Source organism: Barbatula barbatula (genome assembly GCF_947034865.1).
Source record: "Barbatula barbatula genome assembly, chromosome: 21".
Lineage (NCBI taxonomy): Eukaryota > Metazoa > Chordata > Actinopteri > Cypriniformes > Nemacheilidae > Barbatula > Barbatula barbatula.
In genome coordinates, this window is record NC_136784.1 from 10,650,441 (window position 1) to 10,668,688 (window position 18,248).

Consider the following 18,248-nt stretch of genomic DNA (forward strand, 5'->3'; position numbering starts at 1 on the left):
GGCACATTGTTATCTTCGCTTGATATTTTTTTTTCTTTCTTCTCATATTCTCATTCTCACTTCACCCTCATAGTGTGAAATACTTTAACAAATTACGCTCGCACCTCCTGAACAGTGACAGAAGCGGTTCTCGGGAGAAAAAAGTGATAATGAGTCTAATTGATCTGAGAATGAGATGCCTGTAGAGGAGTCCGGATGTCTAAGATACATCGAGAGAGAATGTTTTCTATAATGTCCTTCTGTCAAAAGTTATGTTTTGACATGTATCGTCCTTGAAATGTGCTGGGTTGTTTTTGTATTCTAGACAGGACGCTGCTGCGAGAGAGCAGGAGAATGCTTGTTTTTGAAGAGGTCTGAGGCTAATGCTAAGTGATCGCTGGCTTTCTCATCCTTTTCTTTTTGAACCAAGGTCAATTGATAGGTCAAGTGAGTTGTTTATTTTGGTGTAATTGGTGGAAATTTTTTAAAAACCATTAAAATGATGGGGCCTCAAATTTTCTTTAACTTTTTTTAGACAGGCAGCAAACATTAGACTCGGATTTAGTTTAATGTTATTGTAGTTTGACATTAATTCTAAACCATACAAATGTGTTTTTAATCCAATCTTGTGTATACTGTAGATTTATATTTTCTTATGTCATCAGGGGTTTGGTTAAATATAAACGGACGATTCGATATATTGGTGATAAATACATTCTCAGAGAATTTGTATTTCAAGTTTTGACTAAAAATGTCACATCCAAAATGCTGGAATTGACCTTATGTAAAGTAATACAAAGTTCACAATAATGTCTCGACATCTGTATGAATGCACTCATGTAGATATCATACATTACTCACAGTACACTGTCTGTACAAAATAATCAAGGTTTTAGCACTGGGTTTGAGTCTGTCCTAAAGACTAAGTTTGAGGACCAAATTGAGTTTGTGTTAACGCAGCACATGGGATTTGAAGGAACTTGCTGCAACAAACTAAGACAACTGTATCCAGAGATAAACCAGGGTCAAAAGTTTGTTGTGTGGTATAAATCAAACGTCCTGTAGAATTGTCTAATTAAGCAACAGACAGGATAGGCAGTGGGGAGAAAGAAATTTAAATATGCAAGTAATGAAGAGACAGAATTGCCAACGTCATCCATCAGTCCAGCTACCAGTTGAGCAAGGAATAATGCTTTACTATCGAGGATGCTATCGATGCTTGCTAAAACATCTCATTCTCTCATTTACCTTAAGTATCCATTTGTCCTGCTTAATGTTCTGTACTGTTTTGTTTCCGTAGCACAAAGCGGCTGCTTGATGTAGATAAACCAGTACAGTGAATGATATTGAGATGAGCGAAGGAGGAGCGAATTAAGACGTGACTTCAGAAAGCTTGTAAAGAGCTGGGAGGAAGTGGCTTCAATTAACTCCTTTAATTAAAGTACTTGCCATATTGCAGTGGTGAGTCAGCACAGTGAAGGGTTATTCTCCCCAGGAATGTAAATGCGAAGGTGCGCTAAGTATGGACCCACCAAGGTCCTTCTAATAGAGGAGGTGCTCTAATTCCCCTGCTGTTACGTAGTGCTCTCATAAGCATTGTGAGTGACGGATTGTTTTCCACCTGCTTCTACGAACTGCCAACCGGTCGAAATGAGAGAAGCAGTGCGTGTACTAGAGGTCTTCTCGGGTCCACTTAGATCCGAAAACCTGAGGTCCGGCCCGAGCGGGTTCGTGTCTAAAAGATTCACGGGAGCTTCGGACACGGGTCGGGTATATTATTAGTGTCTTCGGGTCTCGGGTAATATAAAGTAAAACATTGTTTTGCTTAATTGACCCGAGGAAGACCCGAACTATCCTGTACAATAACAGTGCGTCGCTTGTGTGTGTGCGCGTCGGTTGGTTGAAAGCCACGCAAATCTTCCGAAAGTCGCAGTGATCTGAAATCACCTTAGAATTGAAATCCCGAAGTTTCCAACGCTGCCGGGGTTTGCACTCGATGTAGTTACCATCGTATTCAGGAAAAAAATACTTCCACCAGGCGACCAGAAGTTGATATTAAAAGACGCGCACATTTCAGTACTACGCGGTTTGGAACACATTGTTGAGACAGAATGTTCGCGCGAGTGGTTGCCATGTCGTCACTTATTTAGATTTGATTCAGCTAAAATTGGCACAACCCATTCAGCTTCAGTTTGCGCAATTTGCCAGAGCAAAACAAGAGGATCAACGTGTTCATTGCCATATACATTTCATTAATACACGTCGGTTTACATTCAGGTCTAGTCTAGGTTTAAAAAATATATACGATGGGTCGGACTCGGGTCTAACGTTATCGGGTCATTTCAGGTCGGGTAAAGATCTTTGGACCCGAGAAGACCTCTAGCGTGTACGTGAGATTGTTGGAGTATCTCAGCAACGGTCAGCGTGCTCCCGATGTCCTTTGCTGCTAATCAAATGAGAGGCTTAAGCTGCTTTGAGAGTTTATTAGAATTTAGACGCGGCGCTGAGGGAGAGCGTGAGATACAGAACAATAAAATAACCCGATGTATGAAAAACGTAGCGGCCTTGGAGGATGAATGCCTTTTTGAGAGTCTCAGGATGAGGTGGAAGCTTAAAGACCGTAGCCTCCTTCCTAACTCGTGCTTCGGCAATGAAGATAACATTTGAATAATTAATCTGGGAGTCTGCAGGGTTGAGAGATGGAGAGAGGCACGCACACAAATAGAGACAGAGAGGAAATGAAATTCAGGAAAGGAGGAGAGAGGCAATAGGACAACATCTCTGAGCATGTTGAAAATAGCAGGAGAGAAGGTCTTTCCTCTTTTTTTTTTCTTCTCCATGTGGATCTTAATATCTAATAAAAAATGTAATTGCAGGCAGTTGGCTGGAATAAAGACTCATTGGAGATGCTCGGATTATTGATGCTGACCTGCTCCAAGTGATGGATGGATTTTGATTGATTTATTACCCTTTCAGCAAGTCAGCGGTGTGTTTGTGCACAATTATTGTAAGAATAATTGTTTGCTTAGAGACCTTTTTGCCAACAGACGCAATCAACAAACTGTACCGAGAGTTCATTTTCTAAATTTACTTAATTTAATCACCTCAGAGCAAGGACTGTATGACATGTTAGGGCTTTTGTCCAAATCTTAGAGTTCCTTGTTTTTAGCTTACCAAAATACTGCAATAATGAGAAATTCTATTTATGTAACATATTGTTTCTCATGAAGAGTACTTTGCACCAGTCATTTACATCCCAGTTTAGGTATGGGTGGTAGTTAAGATGACATCTCAGTGCCATAATTTAAGTGATAGTTCACCCAAAAATAAAAATTATGTGAATATCAATTGCTAATCATGTGTGATTAAAAAGCTGTGCTTTTGTTTTCTGTGGAACACAAGATAAAATATTGTTGACATGTCGGGACAATAGTCCAGTCTTGTTTGGTTAACCAGTGTTCTTCAAAATATCTTCTTTTGTGATATGCAGAAGAAAGTCATATAGGTTCGGGCAGCAGCAGCGAGCGAAGTTTTTAGCTATGTTTCTGAACATTTTGTTTGATTTTGCTGTGTCCACTCATAAAAACAAAGTTTAGATATATTTGCAGTAGGAAATTTACAAAATATCTTCATGAAACATGATCTTTACTTAATATTCTAAAGACTTTTGGCATAAAAGATAATTCTAATCATTTTGACCATGTATTGGCTATTGCTACAAATAAACCTGTGCCACTTATGACTGTGGTCCAGGGTCACAAATGTCCTTGCCAAGAAGGGTAGCCATAAAACTCTCACAATATTACATTAACATAATTCTTAATTTAACACAATAAATCTCACAAATTAAATTTAAAAGTGAACTGGTTTCTTGCTTGTCTAATCTGGTCATTACCTGCCCCCTGGACCAGAAACGAACCAGCTAGCAACTGGTGATAGCCGGTGGTCAAGCTGTTTTTGGAACATGGTGATTCTCATAAGCCAATAACCAGCTTGAACAAGACAACAGCAAGCCAAAAACACAGCTACCATCTTAAGCTGGATTGTCCAGGAAGCTCAGAACAGAGGCTTTGTAACAGAGCTCAGTTTGTTGCTTTGCCTCATGCAAGTGAAGTAGAGTTGTTTAGGGTAACAGTATATTGTGAACCTAGGACCATTTTTGTTTAAACTGTACCGACTCTATATACACTAATGGCAAAACCAGCACTACTATGTTTTAATGACCTCAGAACTGAGAGATGAGAGGTTTTGACTCTCATGGTTAATAGTATTGTTTACTCGCTTGCTACCTATTATTACTGTATTTACAGGCTTTGAGATGTAACATTTACTCTGAAATCCAAACTGTTATGCAGAGGAGCCTTTTATTTGAGTTTGCTGACCTCAACCTCAGTGTTTAATGTCTTGATGGGATTTCTGTGTCGTTTGTGTGTGCTTTCATGTGTTCTAGAGACCTAACAGGGACAAGAGGAATTACTGAGTGTCTTAGTGCACTTGATGGATGTTAGAGAGGCCATACAACATGGACTGACGCAGACTGTGGTTATTTTGGTCAGAAGGGTTATCGTGTGCAGTGTGCATATTTATGTAGGGTGCCCATAGCGGGATGATGGAGGTTGTGGGTTGATGCAGATCGTCATTAGCAGCAATGTTAAAACTCCACAAGCATTTGGAACCAAGCGATGAGTTTTGAAACTGTGCTCACCCATCGATAACTCATCCTTCCCTTCTTCTTTGCAAGGCTTTTAATGGCCCTAAAATTCCTCTGCATGATCAGCACAGTATTATATCACTGCATCTCCATGCTAAATAATTTAGTCTGCGCTACTTTTCTTCTCGCTCAACCCCACACCCTTCAGTTTTTGCACCTCTCTCTCTCTGTCTCTCTCTCTCTCTCTCTCTCCGCCAACATGGAGGCTCATTACTCACACTGGTTTTTCTATGATAGCTGCACTCTCAGCTGAGCTTACCTTTTTGTATTCTTAAGATCTGTATTTTTAATGGTTGGCCGTGTGTTCAGGAGGTCTAAGATAAAGTAGCGTTTAAAAGACAGGACTCTAAAAGGCAGACAGCTTCGGTGTCACGTCAAGAACTTCCAATGCGAGCCAAGAACAAATGACTCGGCACATCAGTTGAAAAGGTTGGCTAAGCACAAATAACAACTTAATATTTTGAGTGAAAGGATATTGCTGTAGATTGAAATTAGACAATTAAATCTTTTGCTTGGGAATAAACTAAAATCATTACCGATGGAAGTGCCATGCGTGGGCATCATCGTGGGCAACAATCCCCTGCTGTAATTATGCGGTTTCTGATGAAGCTCTTCTTTTGTGCTTAATGAACTTTTACATATTCTTAATGATTCAAATATAAATGTTTAGATAATTAAGTTATCATTGACAGCTGATTCCTCCTAAAGTGTTTGACAGCAGTACACACTATTAGAGCTGGTATTGTTTGTGTTGACATGATCTGAACCAAACCAAACAAGCTAATGAGGTACTGCCATGGAGATAATTTCTGATGTGAAGACTTTACATAGCAATGTCCCTAGCAATGCTGTGTGAGTTCAGACTTATTTTTGTTTTGTTCAGGAGCTGTACAGGAATCTTTTTTTTCTTTGAACGGGGGTCCTTTATTTTAATTGAAGACTCGAAAGGGAATGGGATGGGACTCAAACCTGGATCGCCATGTGCACTCTTATTAGTCTATCAAGGGTACAGTACCAATACAGATTTTAAACCAACCCTTTGCACACATCAAGGTCAAATGGAGGTCCTTTGCAATTCATGTATATGCCTTCAAAACCCTAATAACAGACGTCTCCAGCAGATGGCTTTCACTGTATATGTACTCTTAAGTCAAATATATTACAGTAATCCAGTCTCAAGCGCGAAACCACTCATCGACCCTATTACAGGCCATGATAGACTCGCTCTACCCGCCCATCATGGCAGAGGTGCAAAAATAGCTCTGGTGGACGAAGGCTGGCAGAGAGGCGTTCGAGTGGAAAGTGTGGAATGGAAGAGCTGGTGTTTATGAAGGTTAGGAATGATGGCAGGAGAGGATAATTGGGCGGCTTTTACACTGGACGTTAGCCGCTAGGAAGTGCTTCGGCGGCTGCGTAACTGCTGCAGCCCAGGACTACTGCTAAAGTCCTTGAAGATATGAGAGTTACAACAGTGTTTGTGTCGGACGCAGCAATCTGCGCTATTAACACCATCAATCCAGTTCAGCTCACCTCCTATCTCTCACTGCAGGCTTACAGGTGGACTTTGAATGAGGAGCCCCCTTTTTCTAAAGCTTTTTTTATAGGAAACACTTATGGGATCTTATATGGGATCTTATCTTATAAATGGGAATTGTAAGGAATTATATTAACCAGATTCTTCTTCGTATTGGTCTTAATGTAATTTTTCAGATTTGTCTTAAATATTTCTGTTTTCTTATTGGTTTCCTAAATGGATATAAATAGTAATGAAATAAAGGTTTTATAAAGGGCTGTCAAATGGGTTAATCGTAATATCTGTCATGACAACTCTCGGAGGCTTTAGCATAGTAGTGTACATGACATATAAATGTGTTTGGTCTTTGCTGTGGCGGAGCAAGTACAGGGACTTTCTACTGCCAATACATCCACAACATGCTGCTGTGTGCATATAAGTATTGCTGCGGCTGCACATATAACATGTATGAATAAACCTCACCTTCTAGCATATCTATACAAGTGGAGCTGGGGAAGGAGGTGGGTTTCTGAAACGAGCTTTACTGCTACAACATTCACTAGCCACGTTTTAAACGTAGAGCAGAAAGCTCATTGGCTGCTGATATGGAAGGAACCAATCAGCTGCACAGTAAAGTATTATGTCAGGTTTAGACTTTAGGACTTCGCCATCTAGACTTTCATGCCATAACTTTCTCTGTCATTAATTGATTCCAAAATAAATGTTTGTTTTAGTTGTGTATATTTATATGTATGTATTACATATTTCTAAAACATGTATGTTTATGTAATATACATAATATAAATTATATTTAAATATACATTAAATATAAAATATAAAAATGTTATTGTGAATATTTTAATGTACATTTTTTATATATATGTATGTGTGTGCATTTATATATACATATTAATAAATATACAGAACACACACACATTTAAAGCATAAACGCAAACATTTATTTTAGAATCAATTTATAATGATTAATTGCGATTCCCTGATTTCACAGCACTATAACATTTAATGCCAACAGCCAAAGCACTTTCTGCTGAATATTTTTCATTTGTTGGAATCTTCTCATTTATTATTTGTGTATGTGTTTGAAGGGGGTTCAGGGCATGACATGAATTATTGTCATTTGTCATCCACTTGTCCGAATACAAACAATATTTGTCCGAAGATTAACATTTTCTTATTTCATCTGAATTATAATATAATAAAATAAACATAATTGTTTTGTATCGAGACTGGTCAAGTTTGCTTATAAGCATTTTAACTAGTGTTCGCTTTGGCACACCTGAATATGGTAATAGGCCTACTCTCAGTGACTGCTATAAAACAAAGCAAGCACTAATTATTTCAGTGTTAAGGCTGTTAGATCACTTGTTTGCATATAGCACTGGTGCTAGGGAGGTTTAAAGTTTGTAGCACAGGCCAAACAGTGGTAGCACAAGTATAAATCGTCTGTTGTCATCATTAAAAAAAATATGCAGCAAGTGCTGCATCATGAATAGGCAGGTAACTGACAAAAGACATTAATGGTACATAAAGATGGATAAATTAGGGCCGTATCATTTTTAGACTACCTAAATTTGCTTACAGTTTTCTGTGTTTTCACTTTTTTACTTTACAATAGTGGTATATTTGTCCACATAAATTACTGTAGTATAAACCGCAGTAAAATTCTTATATACTATAGTGTTTTTTAACTGTACTATAGTAAACCGTGTTTATCAATTTACTACAAGGGCACTACAATTTTCAATAGCAAATTGTACACTACAGTATTTTTTGTAGTGTTCAATTTAACGGGACCTTTATTTTGACAGGTCTTCGAGAAGACGCTCGAGTTTTTGTGTGCTTGCCGAGCTTTTTGTGCTTCACTCAAACAGTAAAATGCCCGTAGAATAAACTCACAACTCTGGAGATGAAGTAAATGTGTTTACTGTATATCCTCATACAGAACGGACGCAGATAAATCCTCGATCATCATTCGTGTCGTATATTAAACTGTGCACATAATTCATTCAGACACGCAGAACAGTCAGATGACATGTTTAAATAACAGGATTCTGCGTCCGCGTCATTACATGTACTCATTGCGCCATTGATTATTGTCACACACAAACCAGCACAACCATGACAAACGCACTTCACACAAACACGCAGCTCTGTCTAATGCACATATTCTTAAAAGTCTTTATATGTCACACTGTTATATAATTTTTTCAAGTTACTTGTCTGGTCGAGCAAGTAAAATTCTGTCCCGGACAAGCGTTAATGTTGAACCCTGGGGTTACACAGAATTGGTTTCAGCTATTTTCGACTTAATTTAATGTTTTAAATGTAACCTGATAGGAATACGAACCAGCTCTCTATCCTTAACCCTATTCAGCACAGCGCACCAAGGAACCCAATTATTGGTGAATATCCCTCTTATACTTTTAGATGAGCTTGCAGATATCTAGCGTGATCCCCCACCCCCAATGTAACAAGCTGTCAATTCATACACTTCAGATCCCAGTTACCCCAGAATGTCACGGCTTTGATAGATGCATGCACACATAACATATTCCTTGCTCACCCTTGCTCTTTCTCTATAATTTATCCCCTAATGTTTTCTCTCTGCTTGCCTGTCAGAATCCTGCCACCGCATCCTTCCCCTCTCTCCAGGGTGTCCTTCTTCCTGCTGGAATATATCTGCCTCAGCGATTCTCACCTTCACCGTTTCAATGAGATTAAGGAAGACCAGCCTGCCTTTGTTTGATGCTATTAATATGTTATTTAATGAACGCAAGCAGGTGACCTTTGTTCAATTTGCAACCGTGTACAACAAGTGATATTGATAACTTGTGCAGTCGTGTTCCAATTGAAAGCTTTTCCCATGAGTCGGCCACATAGCGTTGCATGTGAGTGACAAAAAAAGTCACACTCATAGTACGCCAACCGTTGTGAATGTTACCAATAGAGGAAGTATTTAGAAGTATTTTTGTAATGTCTCACTGCAATTGGCTTTCTTGGCTTCTTGGAACACGCTGTGCTGATATCAGCTTCCATTGGAACAAGGCCATGTATGAAATCCACATAGTCCCAGGGATGCTAATGCAGGCAGTTCAGTGTCAACCCCAGTAATAGTTGGGTGTCTGAGAACTCTGGTGTGGGACAAAGAGCACTGGTAGGTCTCTGATGTGCGGTGACGGTGGTTGGGCACAGAGGTTCATTATTCATGGACTGACACTCCATTTAATCACATTTTATTATGACGCAGTGCTGGACTCCGTAAATCAACCGCAGCTTGGAGGTACTGAAGGGTGGAGGAAGGTGGGCAGGGGGGTTACGGATGGCTTTAATTAGGAGAATTTCTCAGGTATCATTTGCCTTATATCACACTGGTTTTCAACACACACTCACTTGTATTGTGCAGGGCAGGTTATGCCACAGGTTTTTTTTATACATTCGCTAATATGTATGATATAAATTTTTAGACTTAATATTCAGTTAACCCGTCGCACCTCGCTCTCCTCCTCCACACAGATACATGCACAGCAATGTAATACGCTTGCATACAAACAAACAGACTTATATTATCAGCAGACAGCATGCAAATCCAAACTGTACGCACACGAGCACACAAACATCCAAGCGCACACGGGCAATCTGTCGTTCCTCCTCTTTCAATGAACCCTGCACATCACCACCTGTTCTGCTTCTCCAGTTTTGGTATTTTTCCTTTCCCGTTTCTGTCTCCAATATCCCTACTCTCTTCCCAAAGGAACACCTGGGATAATTGGAGTGAGAAGTGTTCGTTTTTCTAATGGAGAGTTTGGACTGGATGCTGCATTACTCATCCATGTGGAAAGGACTTCTAATAGAGCCTGACTGTAGCCTCAGCACACCCCGTAGCTTTCCGACCAGACCTACCTTGTTGAGGCTGTCAGTTCATTGGTTGTGATACCACACAAATACCCCTTTCTTACCTTTTCTAGTCCAGAGATGATCTAAACCTGATGGTCCTGTATTTGTTCAGGAATGAGATAAAATTCTGGTTTTGTCATTCCAGATGGAAGTCGAAGTTGCTGTTTGTAGAAAATTGAAGGGATAGTTCACTCGAAAAAGGAATTTCTGTCATCATTTACTAACCCTCTTGTCATTTCAAACCTGTATGATACTTTCTTCTGCAGAACAGAAAAGTAGATATTTTAAATAAAATTGGTAACCGAACAATAGTGGTGCCCATTGACTTCTATTGTATGGACAAAAAACCAATACCAGGCCAGGTCTTAAAGTATTTCAGCACCTTGCCGGATCTCCGGCGTGCATCCTTTGGGTGCAAACATTCATTTTGGCTAAGAAAACAATTCCATTTAAAAAAGCTTGTCACAGAGGTTTGACATGACAAGAGAGTGATAATAGTTTTCATTGGGTTAACTATCCTTTTAAGAGTTACTATGGTTACACACTCTTATATGACTCAATGGCAATGAAAGAAGCATTTTTAAAAAATCTATAGATATTGTGACAATATCCTTATTGTGAATTGTTTGGGCCACATAATCATGCGATCGTGACAGCCCTATGCTTTGTAATAGCTCGTAAATTTCATTCAGGTATGTAAGGTTTGACATCAATAATGCCAAAGGTCCTCTAGTCTCTCTCTGTTCTATATGATGACGCTATTATGTCATGAAAACAGTCAATGTTGTACTGAAGAAGGTGCCATTCAATTTTGGAATGATTTGAAGTTAAAAAATGTTTGCCTGAATTGTTCCCTTAATGCATTCATTAGCATCTGCTAGTTGTTGCAGTGACATGAAGAGACAACATGCATTCCTTCAGATGAACAAATATAGAAATTTACATTTTTTTGTGAAAAACGCACGCATATCTTGGTTTTGTGTGGTCACTCGGTGTGGGACGGTGTGATATTTTAACAATGCGAGTCTGTTCAGAGATGGTATGAAGATAGCACTTTGCCTTTCTAAACAATGTCTTTTATGAATTTGACAGAGCGTTTTTTTTGTAATACCAGTTCGTCCTCTCAGAGACATCCGCCCCTGCCTATATTTCCGCTCAATTGGTTTGTTATCTCTAAAAAAAAAGTAAAATGACCCAGATCCCCGGCAGTGGCTGGTCTGTGTGTTCAGGCTGTGCTGATGGTGATTAGATGACAGTTTTGGGATCTGACTTAGAAGTCAATAGTGATGTGAGCCCTGGAACATGAGCGCTCAGAGCAATGCCTGTAGCTAAAGCTGCATCACACGGTTTAACATTCTGCTCTGCTGACACCCTGGAGGACTATATGGGTCATACTGGTGATGTGGGAAAATGCCAGCACATGTGCACGCTTGTCAAACACACCTGGCAGCTGGAGGCTCCGTTTTGCTATGATCAACTCAATAAAAAATGCCACCGGGATACATTTACACATTGCACATCACAGCACTGTACTTCAGTTATTAGTGCCTTGTCAAAACAATATATTACCGGTATAAACAATTCACCTGGATATATTGATATGTTATGTTGTTATCTGATAATCTGACAAGGAATAGTAAAGATTTTATCAAAAGACATAAAAGCTGCTTATGTCTTGCATCTATTTATATTTTTCTAGATTTTTCATATACATGTACACTCTAATGCTTGCTTCACATCAAATAAGAATTCAGCGATTTGCTCAAGTATATTACATACAAAGTCTATCGAAAGAAGCGGATAGATGTGAACTTGCAGAATATGATGCGAATGACTTATGTCAATCTCGTCTTCCGCAAATGTTTAAAATATTTGTCAGCTCGTGTCACTCATGTGAATCTAACATAATTTTCATGCGAGTATTTAAAATGTATTTTTGCGTTTATTCGATAGTACGGTGAGAGAGAGAACAGGAAGCAAAGTGAGAGCGAGAAGGGGGTGGGATCGGGAAAAGACCACAAGTGGGATTCAAACTTGGTTCGCCCAAAGCTTAAACGAGGCCAATACGAGGTGCCCAAGAGGCTATTGGCTCCAACATTCTTGCAATTTTCACTTTTATTATCATTTTTTTTGGCCCATTTCCATGTAAGCTAGAATTGCATAAAAAATGTTGTTAGGTCAAGTGTTTCTTCATATCGTCGCTGACCTTCTAAAATTTCAGATGTCCAAATTCACTGTTTTTCACACACTTATATATTTGCTAAACTTAGCGACGAACATAAAGGGTGACTAATAATAATGATTTATGGCAAAAATAAATCAGAAAAATATAGCGATATGTTGTTTACATAGAAAAATGCGAGTTTGCGTGATATTTCTGTGCATAGTGCTGAAAGCCGTGTTTATAGTCTCACTGTGACCATCTGTACCCTCTGACCTGTGAAATGTGCTCTTTTAGTTTCTCTATTGATTGTGATTTTGATGGGTCCGTAAAGGGTTTATTAGCTACCCTTCCGATGACTGGAACATGAGCCATGAGCATTCAAGTGGCCGATATTGAGCAGAATTTTAACAGCGATCACCTGCAATGTCCTAGTTAGCTTTTATGCCACAATAAACAGTTTTGACAGCATTTTATTTTCAGTTAAAGCTCAAAATCGAGTCTATTTAGCGCTCAAACGTTTGCAGCTGGCAAGCTGCAGCATTCACTTGATATAACCATACTACCGGTTAACACAAACCTTGTTTCTTTCCTGCTTTTTAGGTTGACGGGGTTTCAGCTTCCTGCTCCTATAGTCAGCACAGGGCCGAGACTCACACTGTGGCTGCTGTCAGATTACGCCGTCAGCGGCCAGGGCTTTAAAGCCGTGTACGAAGGTAAGAGTCATGTCTTGATATTGTTTCTATTTCTCATTCCTTCACTTCCAGGAATATGTTCAATGCCTTATTCTTTGACCAAACCCTCATGATTAAGCAAAGTGGACCCTAACACGTGCATTTGTGGCGGAGTTGACTTTTATCTCATTTTATAGGCTCATTGTTTTAATATGCATGGGCAGTTTAAAACCAGAGAGTCTTTTTTCGATTGAGAGCTTTATGACCCAGAAAGCAGCGATTTTAAGGGAAATGAATCTACACTAATTACATGAATTATCCAATTTTGATTGTAGACCGATGGCAGGTGAATCAAGGTCTCTGCTTATGTAAGTTCAGCTCTACATAAGGCAAATGGACAGTGATGCCCGAATCTGAAGGAGATCATGTGTTTATACAACAGTAGTAAATTCGTGGTTGCCAAACTAAGTGCTAAAACAGCTTTCAGTTTTACAGATAGATGCCTGGTTTTGCTTCAGGACCCAGCCTAAATCAGTCCGTCGCTGTAATTATGTGTCACCGCTTGTCACATGACCCTCTTCTGGGCCGCAGACGCTGCACACGAGCAGAATTAAAGACTGATGTATTTAGCTCACGCCTCTGGCCCGACTTTCAGTAAAGACAGCAGAATAATGAGAAGCCCAAAGCTCTTATCAATAGCCCACGGCTAGAAACTCAACTGTTTTAGTGATTTCCATCGTGACTGTCCTTCACAGCCAAGCTCATGAAGCACATCAGCACATCCTATCAGCAGTTTCATTGTCTTTGTCTTTTAATGAAAATTCTGTCCTGGATTTTATTATTACCTGCATGTAAAGCTTCGCAACTGACTTTAATAGAATTAATCTAGAATTAACTGCACACCTGTGTCAATTTATCTATTCTTTGGAGAATTTTACACAATATTACTGGTATTCTTTGGTAATATTTTGAAAGAAAACCATTTCAAATTACATAAAAGACTACGAGATTTCAAGGAAAAACATGTAATTTTACAGGAAAAACTGTCATTCTTCGGTATGTTGCAGGTGCTCCATGCAGCTACTGAAAAATAAATATTTGTATATTGATGTCTTGAATATTTCTTGACTTAGTGGTTAGCACATGCTTTGACACCTTTTTTGTGAAAGTGAAGAGACTAAGAAAGAGAGGAGGAATATATAAATGGATATATAGACCCAAAAATTGCCTTTGGTAAAAATTTTCTTTATTTTTGTCATTCAGTCAATTTCCATGCTCATTTCCATGGTAACACGTTTTTCTTAAATTTAGATGTTTTCAAATCATCTCAATATGTCTGTTTCCACCAGCATTTATGTGAAATTTCCTCCATGTGCGAAAAACAATGTATTTATTGCTCTCTGAACGGGGTGGAGCTAAGGGAAGGATAACAGTTTTACTGAAGGCTCAGTATCTGTGTTCTTTTTTTATATCCACGCAGAAAAGAAAGCCCCCCGGCGTGATTGTGATACATTAGGGGCATTATGAGCAGTGCTATCAATTAACGCTCTCAATCAGGGACGAATGCAACTGCCACTCTCTGTTAGAAAAGCCAGCAGTTTCCTGCGCCCCACACTGCCTTCTCCTACAGCTCCAGCGAGAACCCATCTTGAACTAAAGGAAGAGCAATCTAGCGCTGTAATGAAAGTCTGTATGACAGAGAGAAACAATCTCCCTCGCGGCTGGCTGAATAGATGACACCAAATGAGTGAAAACCAGAATGGCATTAAGCCACTTGCGGTTATTTAATATATGGGCTAGAAATGATTATTTGAGGATATAAGTTGTTTTTATTAATGGTCATTAAATTGCAATGAATTCTGGAAGATTTATAAAAGAGATTCTTGGATCTGTTAAGACACTTTATACAATCCATTGGACGACACAGCCAAATGCTGTCCTAAGTTCATTGCAATTTAATGATCATTTACATTGATACACTTGATGCTAAATGTTAAATGTAAAAACGAGTATAAACATGATGTAAAAAGTATTTCACGGAGATGAATTAAACTCTGTAATACTGTTTTTGCTGCTGAAGTTTAAATCAGAGACGCTATTGAAATATCGGTCTTAAAACTTGAGATACGCAAAAGTCACAAGACAAGAAGAATTGATAAAATCATTCCCAACGTTCCTTATGTAATATCGGCAGTGTTATCACCTCTGAAACTTTACTCAGATCCTTACTGTTAAAAAATATCTCATCTCAGCATGGGTCTGATTGCTTCTCATTTGTACTTTTATGTTTTTTATGCATTTTTAATATTAAGATTTATATGGCTCACAGAACTAATAGACTTCCAAGAAAAGAAACGGTCTGTTTTAATACGATTAACTGGAACACTATATAAATGAACAAAGGAAAAATAATGTTGCGATAAGGTGCAGACATGAAAGATTAGCTGGAAGTGTTCCACCGGGCCGTGCTTGCCGATTCTAAAAAAGCCTAACGGGCCCATTTACTCTCTGTCTCTGATGTTTGCAAGTTTTGTACATTTACTTATGTGTTTGTAACAAACCAGCGATTAAAGTCACCCTTGGTTTGTCTGGGATTTTTACATTAAACGGCAGAACTTTTAATCAGCTTTATTCAGCAGTGAATATTATTGCAGTTTATGGCTGCAGAACATCACGTTTGCAAAGGTAAGCAGCGTTTTGTGTTGAGAGAAGCGTTTTGTGAAGGTACGTTAGTGGTACGTTCTACCATAGGTCGCCTCAGCTCTTGGGTCACAGCCAAACAACTCAACGTAATTTAATGTTTTGCAGGACGCACCGCTAATTAATAGCATTATTGTGAAAGTCACTGTGAATGGAGCACTTAACTACAACGCGTCACCGTGATAAATGTACTCACTGGTGTGGAGCCGGTGAAAGAACAGGGCTGCGCTTTAAATCCTGCGAACACGCACAAACACATTTCACAGTGATATACGCTCAACAGCTGCGCACGTGAGCATGGGCACTAAACACACCGCCGGTCGCACACACACGCTTTATTTCTTATGGAGCTCCGAATCTGATCATAACTCAAGCTGGATTTCTCCTCACCTCCCTGACAGGACAGAGATCATATCCAGCAGGAGTTTAACAGGGGCTTTCACGAAAGAGCCGTTTCAGCAGTCTTCACGTACGTACACACACATGCGGACTTGTTAAAGAGACCCCCTGCTTTTCTAATCGATATTTTCGCTGAATCAGAGAGAGTGCGGCTGTGACCTCTGGGAGAGAACACCGTTGCTTGTTGTCCTCTAAAAGCACACGTGCCGCACCACCGTGACACTCTTAAGTGGATTGCCGGGAGCCGTGAGATTAGAGTGTGCTTGCGATTGATAGGAATGCAAGATCCTTATATCGAGTAAGAAATGTTTTCGTTCTGTGCATGAAACCTTTAGTGTAGAGCAGACTTGACATTGTGAACCCAGGGTTGAATCCACACTTTATCTTTACATTTGTAAGCCTTGGGTTAACATTCCTATTTGCATATTAATGAGGTCAACAACATTATCAAAAAGAGCTCTAGTAATATTTTCAAAATGAAAATGTTTAAAATGAAGATAAACAGGATTAAATTGTGTAAAAATCGATGCTCAAGTGGGCCATGAGAGTTCAAGTCTGGCCTGTGCTTTCCCCCAATCAAGTTTATTTTTTACAGCACTCAATAAAACAACAAATTCCTTGTTATTTTTAGACATTTTCCTACCCTGCAATGTTTTCGATGGATAAGCCGCAGCACAGATGAGTGAGCATGTGATGAGTTGTGATGCAGATATATCCTGATGTCACTGTCGGTGCTTACTCTACATGTTTTCTCCGTGCTACCCTATTAGGAGCATGTTTTTCATTCTCTTTTCAACTCGAGCAAACTGGTTTGAAATCAGATCTGCGAGCACGCAGGGACTGCGTCACGCTGTCGCCGTGGAGCCAGTCATTACAAGCTTTACCCCAGTAATCTACGAGTACATGTCATTTTTGAGAGGCCAGCGAAGCGCACGCGCCCGTACACAGGCCGATTCGCCACCCATCCCTCCATTTTCATCATCCGCTCAGCTGATTCATGTCTTCGCGTTTCTGTTTGTTTTCATTTACTCGCATTTAAATGCTATGTTCTGCACGGCTGACAGCAGGATAACCACCAACAAATGGATTCATGCTTGGTTAATTTTTAATCTTCAATATAATAAAACCAAACGTGATGCGCCCTTCGAAATAACATGGGATTTTTGATGGTTTTTAGTGTTGTTTAGTCATGTGTCTCGCAAGGTTCACGTGGCAGTTTTGAGAGTACGGCTTAGTTTTTGTTATTGGCTCGTGTTAGTGATATTTGTCCCCAGAGGGACTTATAGAAACATGCTTTCCTGTTTCAGCTAAACCCAGGGTGATCGACAGGGAACATCAATTTCCTGATGTAAGGCGTTTACTCTTGAGTGTGTGAAATGTCTTTGGTCCAGCACCTGCATTCGTTTGGCCAACCGGAATCAAGATAACAGCTAAACGCGTCATCTTTTTTGGGCCTTGGGCCAACCAGAATCACGCATTCTAAACGTCATGTTTGCGCCCGTGCTAAAAGGGACGACTGCAAAGTGTCTGTCAAAGAGAAAATGGGATTGATATTTATCATTCAGGTCACCTGTGTGATGGAAAAAGCTATGTTATGGGAGACAGTTGCTAGTCTCCCTTTCGAATGTCCACTTCTAGAGCTCTGCCCTTCTAAGTGAGTAAGGCACTTACAGTGCAGAAGTTTCCGTCGCAGAAGCTTTAGTTTACAGATGATATTTAATCATTATTTTAGAGACCGATCAATTCGCTTCATAATACATTAATATGTCGTCAGAAGCAAACAGGGATTACTTTTGTATCTGCTTTTTGACCTTTCTTTTTTATGAAAGCTAATATAACTCGCATCAATCAGGTCCTGCACTTTATCTCTCTTAATAACTCCCATTACATCAGTCCCGCACTTTATTTCCTCAAATCCTGCATGTTTTAAAACCAAAACCCCAGAAGCGCAAACGATATGAAAACTTAAACAAATGAAGATTTTTTTAGATGTTTAATTATGACTTGGAGCATTGGGATCGTAAGACGAAGGCAACATATAAATGTTTTATGAAAATCTAAACTTCGAACAAAATCCATATTTGCCCTGTAGCTCAAAATTGTTGTCATGTGATTAGCTGCTCCATTTGTGTCATGTTTTGCACTTTAAAAACTTGAAGAAAATTACAATACAACCCCCTTAGATTTCATAATAGT

The 18,248-nt window shown here is 39.4% G+C and overlaps 1 protein-coding gene across 1 annotated transcript in view; it reads left to right on the forward strand.

Moving 5' to 3' along the window:
- Positions 1-18,248, forward strand: part of csmd2 (CUB and Sushi multiple domains 2) — a gene marked incomplete at both ends in the record, with an annotated part of 241,505 nt that overhangs the window by 25,142 nt on the left and 198,115 nt on the right. The window contains one exon of the mRNA XM_079485563.1: positions 12,883-12,995. Within this exon, the coding sequence (XP_079341689.1) occupies positions 12,883-12,995 (113 nt within the window). The remainder of the gene's footprint in view (positions 1-12,882; positions 12,996-18,248) is intronic.